General features: G+C 42.5%; 1 protein-coding gene across 7 annotated transcripts in view; it reads right to left on the reverse strand.

The window, feature by feature from the left end:
- The window catches only part of PRUNE2 (prune homolog 2 with BCH domain), a 444,626-nt gene that overhangs the window by 105,918 nt on the left and 326,356 nt on the right, over window positions 1-12,352 (reverse strand). For all 7 annotated transcript variants that reach the window (XM_075828260.1, XM_075828248.1, XM_075828238.1 and 4 more), the window contains one exon: window positions 10,981-11,042. In XM_075828260.1, the coding sequence (XP_075684375.1) occupies window positions 10,981-11,042 (62 nt within the window). The remainder of the gene's footprint in view (window positions 1-10,980; window positions 11,043-12,352) is intronic.

Here is a 12,352-nt window from a genome sequence, read left to right on the forward strand (position 1 = left end):
ACTGTTCAAAAGTTTAGGGTCACTTAGAAATTTCCCTATTTTTGAAAGAAAAGCACAGTTTTTTTCAATGAAGATAACATTAAATTAATCAGAAATACACTCTATACATTGTTAATGTGCTAAATGACTATTATAGCTGCAAACGTCTGGTTTTTAATGCAATATCTACATAGGTGTATAGAGGGCCATTTCCAGCAACCATCACTCCAGTGTTCTAATGGTACATTGTGTTTGCTAACTGTGTTAGAAGGCTAATTGATGATTAGAAAACACTTGAAAACCCTTGTGCAATTATGTTAGCACCGCTGTAAACAGTTTTGCTGTTTAGAGGAGCTATAAAACTGACCTTCCTTTCAGCTAGTTGAGAATCTGGAGCATTACATTTGTGGGTTCGATTAAACTCTCAAAATGGCTAGAAAAAGAGTGCTTTCATATGAAACTCGACAGTCTATTCTTGTTCTTAGAAATGAAGGCTATTCCATGCGAGAAATTGCCAAGAAACTGAAGATTTCCTACAACGGTGTGTACTACTCCCTTCAGAGGACAGCACACACAGACTCTAACCAGAGTAGAAAGAGAAGTGGGAGGCCCCGCTGCACAACTGAGCAACAAGACAAGTACATTAGAGTCTCTAGTTTGAGAAATAGACGCCTCACAGGTCCTCAACTGGCAGCTTCATTAAATAGTACACGCAAAACGCCAGTGTCAACATCTACAGTGAAGAGGCGACTCGGGGATGCTGGCCTTCAGGGCAGAGTGGCAAAGAAAAAGTCATATCTGAGACTGGCTAATAAAAGGAAAAGATTAATATGGGCAAAAGCACACAGACATTTGACAGAGGAAGATTGGGAAAAAGTGTTATGGACAGACGAATCGAAGTTTGAGGTGTTTGGATCACACAGAAGAACATTTGTGAGACGCAGAACAACTGAAAAGATGCTGGAAGAGTGCCTGACGCCATCTGTCAAGCATGGTGGAGGTAATGTGATGGTCTGGGGTTGCTTTGGTGCTGGTAAAGTGGGAGATTTGTACAAGGTAAAAGGGATTTTGAATAAGGAAGGCTATCACTCCATTTTGCAACGCCATGCCATACCCTGTGGACAGCGCTTGATTGGAGCCAATTTCATCCTACAACAGGACAATGACCCAAAGCACACCTCCAAATTATGCAAGAACTATTTAGGGAAGAAGCAGGCAGCTGGTATTCTATCTGTAAAGGAGTGGCCAGCGCAGTCACCAGATCTCAACCCCATAGAGCTGTTGTGGGAGCAGCTTGACCGTATGGTACGCAAGAAGTGCCCATCAAGCCAATCCAACTTGTGGGAGGGGCTTCTGGAAGCATGGGGTGAAATTTCTCCCGATTACCTCAGCAAATTAACAGCTAGAATGCCAAAGGTCTGCAATGTTGTAATTGCTGCAAATGGAGCATTCTTTGACGAAAGCAAAGTTTGAAGGAGAAAATTATTATTTCAAATAAAAATCATTATTTCTAACCTTGTCAATGTCTTGACTATATTTTCTAGTCATTTGCAACTCATTTGCTAAATATAAGTGTGAGTTTTCATGGAAAACACAAAATTGTCTGGGTGACCCCAAACTTTTGAACAGTAGTGTATATATATATATACTAGTCCTTCTCAATGACTTAGAATATCATCAAAAAGTTAATTTATTTCACTAATTCAATTAAAAAAGTGAAACTCGTATTATATAGATTCATTACAGACAGAGTGATCTTTTTCCAGCATTTTTTTATTTTAATGTTGATGATTATGGCGAACAGTTAATGAAAAACCAAAATTTAGTCTCTCAGAAAATGGTGAGGCGCTCATGGATTGGACTTTTTCTCCAGCACATCCCACAGATGTCAAACAGATTGACATCTCGGGAATTTGGAGCCCAAGTAAAGACCTTGAACTCTTTGTCATATTCCTCAAACCTTTCCTAGACAATAATTGCAGTATGGTAGGGGGCATTATCCTGCTGGAAGAGGCCACTACCATTAGTAAATACAGTTGCCATGAGGGGGTGTACTAGGTCTGCAACAATGTTTTAAGTAGAAAAAGACCTAACAAAAACAGATATCAAAGATAAGTCCATGCAAAATATTTAACCCCTTAAGGAAATGGCAAATTTTAGTTTTTTCATTTTAGTTTTTTCCTCCCCGCCCTCCAAAGCCATAACTTTTTATATTTTTTTATCGAAAAAAGCCGTATGGGGCTTGTTTTTTGGCAGGACATGTTGTCGTTTTTCATGGCACCATTTAATGTACCGTATAATGTATTGGGAAACTGAAAAAAAAAATATTTGTGGAGTAAAATGGGCAAAAAAACAGCGATTGCGCCATTTTTTGGGGGTTTTCATTTTGAAGGCATTCATTGTGCGGTAAAAATTACATGTTCACCTTATTCTATGGGTTGATACGATTACGGCAATACCAAATTTATAGTTTTTTTTAATGTTTTACCACTTTTATAAATAAACTATTTGTTTAAAAAAAATTGTTTTGTGTTGGCACACACTGAGAGCCATAACTTTTTTATTTTTCCGTCGTGTCAGGGCTTATTTATTACAGGACAAGCTGTCGTTTTTATTGGTATAATTTTTGGGTAGATGCAACTTTTTGATCAGTTTTTATTCCCTTTTTTTGGGAGATAAGGTTTTAATATTTTTTTTTATACCGAGTTCACCGAGAAGGTTAAATAACATTATATTGTAATAGTTTGGACTTTTATGGACGCGACGATACCAGTTCTGTGAACTTTTATTCTTTTTAACATTTCTTTAGGGAAAAAATGGGAAAGGAGGTTTGTTTTGAACTTTTACTATATAGATTTTTTAGTACACTACAGAAAATTTTATTTTATTATTTGTTACGTTTTTCATTAGTCCCCCTAGGGCAGCGGTCCCCAACCTTTTTTGCACTAAGGCCCACTTTCATGCAGGACAATTTTTCCACGGACCGGCGAGGGGGGGGGGGGTGTTTTGTCACGCGCATTACAAAACACCCTGCAGACTGCAATTTAGTGTAAATATAATAAAAATTGAAACGTTTTTATGATCAGTTCACACGCATTGTAAATACTGCAGGTTTTCCGCAACAGACTTCGATGTGGAAAATCCACAGCATAATACAGTAGCAGCAAAGTGGTTGAGATAGAACAAATCTCATCCACACGCTGCGTAAATACTGAGTGAAAAAAAACGCTCAGAAATTGACACGTGGTGCGTAGTTTTATTTCGCAGCATGTCAATTGTATTTGCATAAATGCTGCTTATTTGTTGCGGGTTTTCCCTATTGAATTCAATGGGGAGGTAAAACCCACAACAAATAGCAGTTGCATTTATTGCGGTGGAATCGCAGCAATTCCGCTGAAAAAAACGCAACTCAGAAAATAAAAAAAAATCTTATACTTACCCACAAGTATGTTTCTTCCTCCAGGCCGGCCTCCTCGGTTGACGTTTCATACCATGTGACCGCTGCAGCCAATCACAGGCTGTAGTGGCGGTCCCACGGGATGAAACATCATCCCAGGAGGCCAGCCTGGATGACGTCTGAGGGCCGACCTCTTGGGATGATGCTTCAACCCATGTGACCGCCGCTGCAGCCAATCACAGGCTGCAGCAGTCTCCTGGGATGAAACGTCATCACAGGAGGCCGGCCTGCTGCAGTTTTCCGCAGCGGACATTAAGGGCGAAAAACTGCACCACAGTTTGGTGCGTTTTTTTGCCCGGGATTCCCTGTTTCAACCGGGGCGAATACCGTATACCGTGGCCCGGTACCAAATGATCCACGGCCCGGGAATTGGTCCGTTGCCCCAGTGGTTGGGGACCACTGCCTTAGGGGATTTGAACCAGCGATTTTCAGATCACTGGTTCAATACACTACAATACTAATGTATTGCAGTGCATTGTCATTTTTACAGGCTTCTGTTGAGCCCTGGCAGAGGCAGAAAAAAGGCAGACCTGGGGTCCTACATTAGGCCCCCGGGCTGCCGTGACAACCATCGGCACCCCGCGATCGCATTGTGTGGGGGGGGGGTGATGGGTTGTCGGAGGAGGCTGCCCCCCTTTTTCTAACGGCTTAACAGAGGCAGAAAGAAACCATCAGAATCATGCCATTGCGTCGCTGGGGGGCCGATGGGCTGTCTGAGGGGGACAACCCCTTTTTCTAACGGCTTAGAAGCCGCGGTCGCTATTTACCATGGCATCTAAGTGGTTAACCTGCCAGGAACAGTGCAATCTCTGTCCCTGGCCGTTAGTGCAGGATGTCAGCTGTAATACGCGTGAGCCCGCTCCATAGATCACCCCCCGCACCATATTTTTGGGCAATTTTGTGGTTGCTAAAACAGAGCAGTTCAGTATTTTTTTGTAGTCAATAGGGAGTATGAAGTACTCTACACACAATGGCTCATATTTGTCAATGTGTTTTGGTGTAAAATGCATGGGAAAGTGAACATGCAGCATATTTGCTCAATGTTTGCCAACTGTTCTCTTCACTTATCACATTTTTAAAAAGTGACAAGACAAGTGGGAGTAGTTTAAGCCATATTTATTCACTGGATTAAGGAGAAATAGCACAAATGTATAGCACAACTCTACATCTACTCATAATAAGCTAGGGCTGGATTCTTAGGCTGGGTTCACACTGAGCTTTTTGAAGGCAGAAAATCTGCCTCAAAATTCTGTTTGGAATTTTGAGGCAGATTTTGCTCTGCCTGCACGCCGATTTTCGCAGCGTTTTTCACAGCATTTTTCGCCCGCGGCCATTGAGCGCCGCAGGCAAAAAAACGCTGCAAAATACGCTTTCTCTGCCTCCCATTGATGTCAATGGGAGGTCAGAGACGTAAATGCCCGAAGATAGGGCATGTCCCTTTTTTTTCTCACGAGCCGTTTTTTTCCGCTCGCGGGAAAAAAACGCCTATGCCTCCCATTGAAATCAATGGGAGGCATTTTTGGCCATTTTTTGGCGCATTTTCCTCATCAAAAAACTTGTCAAAAAACTCAGTGTGAACTGACCCCTACATGCAGTTGTGGCCTCCTGAAAACAATTTTTTTCTGACAATTTAAATCGCATAAAAAACACTTTTAAAAATGCTAACGTTATTAATATGAAACATGCGTTTTTTTAAATTAGTTTTTAGTGACAGTTTTAATTTGGTGTAATTTTTATACATGTTTTTTTTTCTGCCGTTTTGAAGTCCTGTAGAGAAGCCTACGTGAAAAAATCCTGAAAAAATGCCATACCCAGAGTGTGCGGCATTTGGAAATAAACGCCAACATTTTTTCAAAAACGCCACAAACCAAAACACAGTTGTGTGTAGTACATTTTATACTTTACTATAGACTTTAATGTAACATCTGGACGTACTATTAAATATACAAACGCCATTTAAAGGCCACAAAAAAAACCTCATAAAAACACAGCACAATGCTGTGTGTGAATCCAGCCTTAGGCTGCGTAGTAAGCCATACAGATTACATCTTCTTCAGGAGTTGAAACCAGATGATAAACTAAAACACCGTACCTTTTGCATTGACTTGAAGGGCCGATTGGAAGAGGACAAATTCGCTGACAGGCTTGTGTTCAGCGATGAGGCTACCTTTCAGCTCAGTGGGAAAGTCAAACGCCACAACGTTAGAATTTGGGGCTCAGAAAAACTATGTGCCCTTACCGAGCATGAGGGACTCACTTAAAGTAGGGGCGTAGCTAGGGGGGTAGGCAGGGCATGTGCAGGTCATGTGCCCCGGGCGCAACTTAGAGGGGGGTGCCAGGGCCGCACCGTCCATGACGGCGGCATGCTGCCTCTCTGAGGGGTTGGCGGCGCCACTGAAACCAGCTGCCGCCACCCCCTCCTGCACTATAATAGCTCCCAACCGCGCAGTCTGCCTGGAGAGAGGGAACAGACACACCAGAGCAGAGCACTGCAGAGGAAAAGAAGCCACAGGACAGTGGTGAGTACACAGTTTAAACAATTTAGTGCCTGGGAACACTAGTGTTTCTAAAATCATAAAATAAATGACATTATTTTATGATAAAAAGACTTGAGTCTCCAGGCACATTCTTTTTGCGGCTTCCGTCCCCCCTCGTGACCCCCCTCCCGACCCATCCTCTCGGGCCCCCCCCAGTGCCCCCCCCCCGCACCCCCCGTCACGGGACTGCTGTAACTTCTCCGTCTCCTGGCATTAGAGGGAGAATAGTATTAGTAATACTGGTAATAAAAAAACACATTTCTCCATTAAACATATCTATCTATCCATCTATCTATCTATCTATCTATCTATCTATCTATCTATCTATCTATCTATCTATCTATCTATCTATCTATCTATCTATCTATCTATCTATCTATCTATCTATCTATCTATCTATACGATACAAAAGCGTGAGAAAGGCTCCAGTGGAAGGAGCTGAAACGTTGCTGTCTATGGGACAATAAAGTACCCTCTTGTTTCACCTTGATTTGTACGGAGTGCTGCCTGATTTTTGTTTCGTATCGAATTGGGATCTTGGTCTGTTCCCGTTGGCCTGCACCCACACTACACCGGTGCTGCTGGATCTATTTGTTCCTCTATCTATCTATCTAGTCCAGCAGCACCAGCACTAATAACGGATGGGTGCATGCCTTGGGAACCCGATTTTTGGTTCCAAATCTTTCAATATGTTTCCAAGAATAGGCAGCACTCCGATTCAAAGTGACAAAAATTGGGTTTTATTAGCCCCTGTGCAACGTTTCGGCTCTATTTGTGGAGCCTTTTTCAAACAATGCTATCTCATATCTATCTATCTCATATCTATCTATCTATCTATCTATCTATCTCATATCTGTTTATCTATCTATTTATCTATCTATCTATTTATCTAATTTTATACTTCCCAACCGTCCCGGATTCAGCCAGACAGTCCCGGACTCCGGGCGGTGTCCCGCTGTCCCGGGCAGCCGGGGGTATGTCCTGCTGTCAAACTAATTCTGAAGCAGGGAACCATCAGCTCCCTGCTTCAGAATTAGTTCATAGCGGAAGAGCACAAGGCGCTCCTCCGCTCGCTGAGGGTTCCCCGGGCACAGCGCTACTTTAAGCGCTGTGCTCGGGGAAGCCCTTGACGGTACTGTCCATTTATGAGCGAAATCCCCGGCTAGAGTCAGCAACGGGGATACCGCTCAAGTATTAGCCACTAACGTCACTGTCCATATAAGGACAGTACCGTCAAGGGCTTCCCCGAGCACAGCGCTTAAAGTAGTTCTGTGTCCGGGGAGTCTTCGGCGAGCGGAGGAGCTCCCTCAGCTCTAAACTAATTCTGAAGCAGGGAGCTGATAGTTCATCATAGAGGTCTGAACCGAATGGAGAAAAAGAACTAGAATGTGAGACGTCACCGGTGAGTCACTTAATGTAACTGTTTATTCGGCCTCTAATCAGTACTGTAGTCACTATATGATCTGCAGCGAGATGATGGGTGGTATGATTATGATAGGATTTTTTTTTGTGAAACAGCAACTCCCAGCATATCCTTACCATTGTTCGGGCCATGCTGGGAGCTTGAAACAATTTAGTGCAAACCTATACGACAAGGGTTGCACTAAATTGAGCTGTATTTGTGCTGGTGTTGTATATATGTAATGAGCTGGGTTCTGGTGCTGTATATATGTACTGAGCTTGGTTCTGGTACTATATATATGTACTGAGCTTGGTTCTGGGGCTGTATTTATGTACTGAGCTTGGTTCTGGAGCTGTATTTATATAATTAGCTTTGTTCTGGTGCTGTATATATGTAATGATCTTGTTTCTGGAGCTGTATTTATGTACTGAGCTTTGTTCTGGTACTGTATATATGTAATGAGCTGTGTTCTGGTGCTGTATATATGTAATGAGCTTTGTTCTGGTGCTGTATATATGTCCAGAGCTTGGTTCTGGAGCTGTATATATGTACTGAGCTTGGTTTTGGGGATGTATATATGTATTGAGCTTTGTTCTGATGCTGTATTTATGTACTGAGCTTTGTTCTGGTGCTGTATATATGTAATGAGCTTAGTTCCGGTGATGTGTATAGAACTATATTGCTTGTAAACTGCACAAATGTTTTTATGCTCGAGTTACATAAAAAAATTTGGAAAATAAATGACACGTCACTGATTGGTAGAGAAAACAAACATGGTGATGGGGAAGGAGATGTCGGGAAAGAGGTTGGGGGAGGGCGCCAAACTGAATCTTTGCCCCGGGTGCTGGAGAACCTAGATACGCCTCTGCCTAAAGTAAACGTGTTCTGTAAAATGAGCAGGCACAAAGTCTACGGCCCCTTCTTTTTTTTTGCCAAGGATACTGTCACTGGCCACTCCTACCATGTTAAAGGAATGGCTTACGCCACAGATAAAGGAAGATCTGCCACAAGTAGTCTATCAGCAGGATGGTGCACCTCTACATTTCCATTTGGATGTTCGCCAATACCTGAATGAAACTCTACTGGAACGTTGGATCGGCCGCACAATTCACCAATGCTGCGCTGGCCTCCAGGATCGCCAGATCTATCACCATGCGGCTTCTTTCTGTGGGGCTAAATTAAGGACTCCGTGTATCTGCCCCCTTCCCCCAGCCACAATGACCTAACACAACACATCACTGACACGCATCTGGACAGAACTGGACTACCGTCTAGACATTGCCGTGTCCCCAATGGAAATCCTTTTGAACATTTGTAGTGTATAGATAAAACTTGGATGGATAGTGTATCTTTTCATGTTAATAAATGTATGTTATGTTCTCCAGGTTATGAATACCGAGGCTATAATTTTGCACCATCATTTTTGAATCACCCTGTATATCTGACTCAGAGGTCCTTAGAAGGTGAACACCTACATTGATAGATGCTTATTTAACTCGCTAGATAAAATCTGCTAGATACGAGTCAATATTCTATTTCCTTGTTAGTGTGTACTTTGTTGCAATACTTTCTTTGCTAGAGCAGTAAAATACCATAAATGAATAAACCTGTAATTCTTTCTCCATTGCTCACAGTAGAAGACCTCCTAGCTTTTAGGCCTGATTTACACGAGCGTGTGCGTTTTGCGCGCGCAAAAAACGCTGCGTTTTGCGCGCGCAAAAGGCATTTGACAGCTCCGTGTGTCATCCGTGTATGATGCGCGGCTGCGTGATTTTCGCGCAGCCGCCATCATAGAGATGAGGCTAGTCGACGCCCGTCACTGTCCAAGGTGCTGAAAGAGCTAACTGATCGGCAGTAACTCTTTCAGCACCCTCGACAGTGAATGCCGATCACAATATACAGCAACCTGTGAATAAAAAAAGACGTTCAAACTTACCATGAACTGCCTGCTTCCTCCAGTCCGGTCTCCCGGCCGTTGCCTTGGTGACGCGTCCCTCTCTTGTCATCCGGCCCCACCTCCCAGGATGACGCGGCAGTCCATGAGACCGCTGCAGCCTGTGATTGGCTGCAGCCTGTGCTTGGCCTGTGATTGGCTGCAGCTGTCACTTGGCCTGAATTGTCATCCCGGGAGGTCGGACTGGAGTAAGGAGCTTACTTATCGGTAAGTCCGAACTTCTGTTTTTTTTTACACGTATATGTATATGGCGATCGAAAGTCACTGTCCATGGTGCTGAAACAGTTTAAGTCTTTCAGCACCGTGGGCAGTGACTGTCTCCTGACGTCGCGTACCTGAACATTTTTTGCCGGGTTCGGTCAAAACGAGTTCGGCCGAACCCGGTGAAGTTCGGTGCGCTCATCTCTAATTTGACACTCCGTTTGGATGTTTGTAAACCGAAAAGCACGTGGTGCTTTTCTGTTTACATTCATCCTTTTGACAGCTCTTGCGTGATTTTCGCGCATGCAACGCAGTAGCGTCCGTGTGGCATGCGTTGTTTTCACGCACCCATTGACTTCAATGGGTGCGTGTTGCGTGAAAAACGCACGATTATAGAACATGTCGTGAGTTTTACGCAACACACTCACGCTGCGCAAAATTCACGCATCGTCTAAACTGCCCCATAGAGTAATATAGGTGCGTACGACACGCGTGAAAAGCACGCGCGTCGCACGCGCGTATATTACGCTCGTGTAAATGAGGCCTTATTGTTATCTTGTTTCTTACATGCAGTTTTGGCCTCCATAAAACACAAGTATTTTCTGGCAATTTAAACCGCATAAAAAACGCTTCTAAAAATGCCAACGTTATTAAGATATAACATGCGTTTTTTTAAAGACGTTTTTAGTGGCAGTTTTAATTTACTGTAATTTTTATACATGGTTTTTTTTTCTAGCGTTTTGAAGTCCTATAGAGAAGCCTACGCGAAAAAATCCTGAAATAATGCCATACCCAGAGTGTGCGGCGTTTGGAAAAAAAACGCCAACATTTTCTCAAAAATGCCACAAACCAAAACGCAGTTGTGTGTAGTACATTTTATACTTTACTATAGACTTTAATGTAACATCTGGACGCACTATTAAACGCATACAAACGCCATTTAAAGGCCAAAAAAAACCTCACAAAAACACAGCACAACGCTGTGTGTGAATCCAGCCTTAGGCTAGGATCACACATGCAGTTTTGATGTCGTTTTTGCTGCAGTTCTTTGTTTAGTTTTTTGAGCCAAAGCCAGACGTGCATCCAAAAGGCAGGAAAGTTCTATATTTAACACTTGGCAGATGTTTTTAAAATTGCTTGACTAATATAAATATCTGAACAATATAACATAACCTGTAAGTGATAGGAAATGAGATTACTACTCTGCGAGGATGCTCAAGCAACACAATGGCAGGATAACCCAGTCACCAGCTCTCTTCTCTGCAATCTAATTATAAACTGCGCTGGATTTCTCTTCACAAGTAAAATTAGAATTGATTCACTTGATAAGTCTACAAATAAATTCCGCACCACTTTGTAGTTATTTGGGTACAACTTCACAGGCAACTTGCTGAATAATTTAACACCAAGAGAGATATTTACAATAAAACCCTATCTTATATGTACCTACCTGGTCTGATTTCGACTGCATCAAATGGGATGTCCATTCCCACATCATCCACTACAATTGACCTGAAAGGAAAGAATCGTATAAGTTGATCTGTCTTGACTATGGTCCAAAAAATTGCAACAATCAGAATTTAAAGGCTTTGTACACATTTGAATGTATTTTTTTTTTAATTAAATTGATTGACTTTTATTAAAATGTTTTTACTTTTTACGATACGGCTTGGCTGAGGGAAGGTCCTGCATGTCTCTGACACACACAGGATCCACCTACTATCGATCACAGCTGAACTGACAGCTCGGCTGAGAGCGGGTTCTGCGTGTCTATGACAATATCAATCATATGTAAGTTATAGACGTAGATGTGATCGATATTGGGTAGCTCCTGTGTGTCAGAGACATGCAGGACCCGCTCTCAGCCGAGCTGTCAGTTCGGCTGACCTGATGGAATTAGCAGAGAGAGAACAATACAGCTTTTATGTAAACAGGATACATAAAAGCTGTATCGTAAACTGTAAAAAAAGTATTATCATTTTCTGTATTAAAACACATCTCTAATCAAATCACAAGACATAAAGTGCTCATGAATTTTCTTATTTTCTTCTGCATTGCAGTTTGAGCAGCGGTTCATACTCCAGACGAAGAAGTGGCGACCACAGGCCACCATTTTGAAGTCATTAAGCTAAGTTCTATGGTGGCCTAGACACTAAGCTGCAGAAAATGATTTGTTTTCCCCTTCCTTCTACATATTTGTCAATCTCGTTTATGTTACTCCCATAGTCATAACCATTTACCTTCTGTCAACCTTACTAATAGAAAGCAAAGGAAAAATTGAGGTACAATAGACCTTGAAATCAAGATTATAGAACCATACCAACAGAGGCGTAACTTGAAGCTCCTGTGCCCTGATGTGGAATTTGCAACAGGGCCGCCATTCATAATATGCCACCTACAGTGCTGTATCTTCGAATGTGGTAGATGGCACAAGGGACCAGGTGCGAGCGCAACCTCTGCACCCCCTATTGTTATATATATGCCCCTGCATACCAGTATCCCTAATCTAATTGTTGTGCAACTTTGGATTCGATGGAGGAGATATAACAAACCTGGTGCAAAGGAAAAGTGCAGTAGTTGCCCATGACACCCAATCAGATTTCACCTCTCATTTTTCAGAGGCCTTTTGGAAAATGAAAGCAGCAACCTTATTGGTTGCCATTGGCAACTTCTCCACTTTTCCTTTGCACCGGTTTTGATATATCTCCCCAATGTCTTTCCTTTCTGACAGACGGTTTCCTAAATTACTAGTAAATAGTAATATACTGAGAGCTCCTACTATATAATATAGTAAGATAGCAGGAACAGCTTGCAGGCAACAC

Source organism: Rhinoderma darwinii, chromosome 1 (assembly GCF_050947455.1).
Source record: "Rhinoderma darwinii isolate aRhiDar2 chromosome 1, aRhiDar2.hap1, whole genome shotgun sequence".
Taxonomy (NCBI): Eukaryota; Metazoa; Chordata; class Amphibia; order Anura; family Rhinodermatidae; genus Rhinoderma; species Rhinoderma darwinii.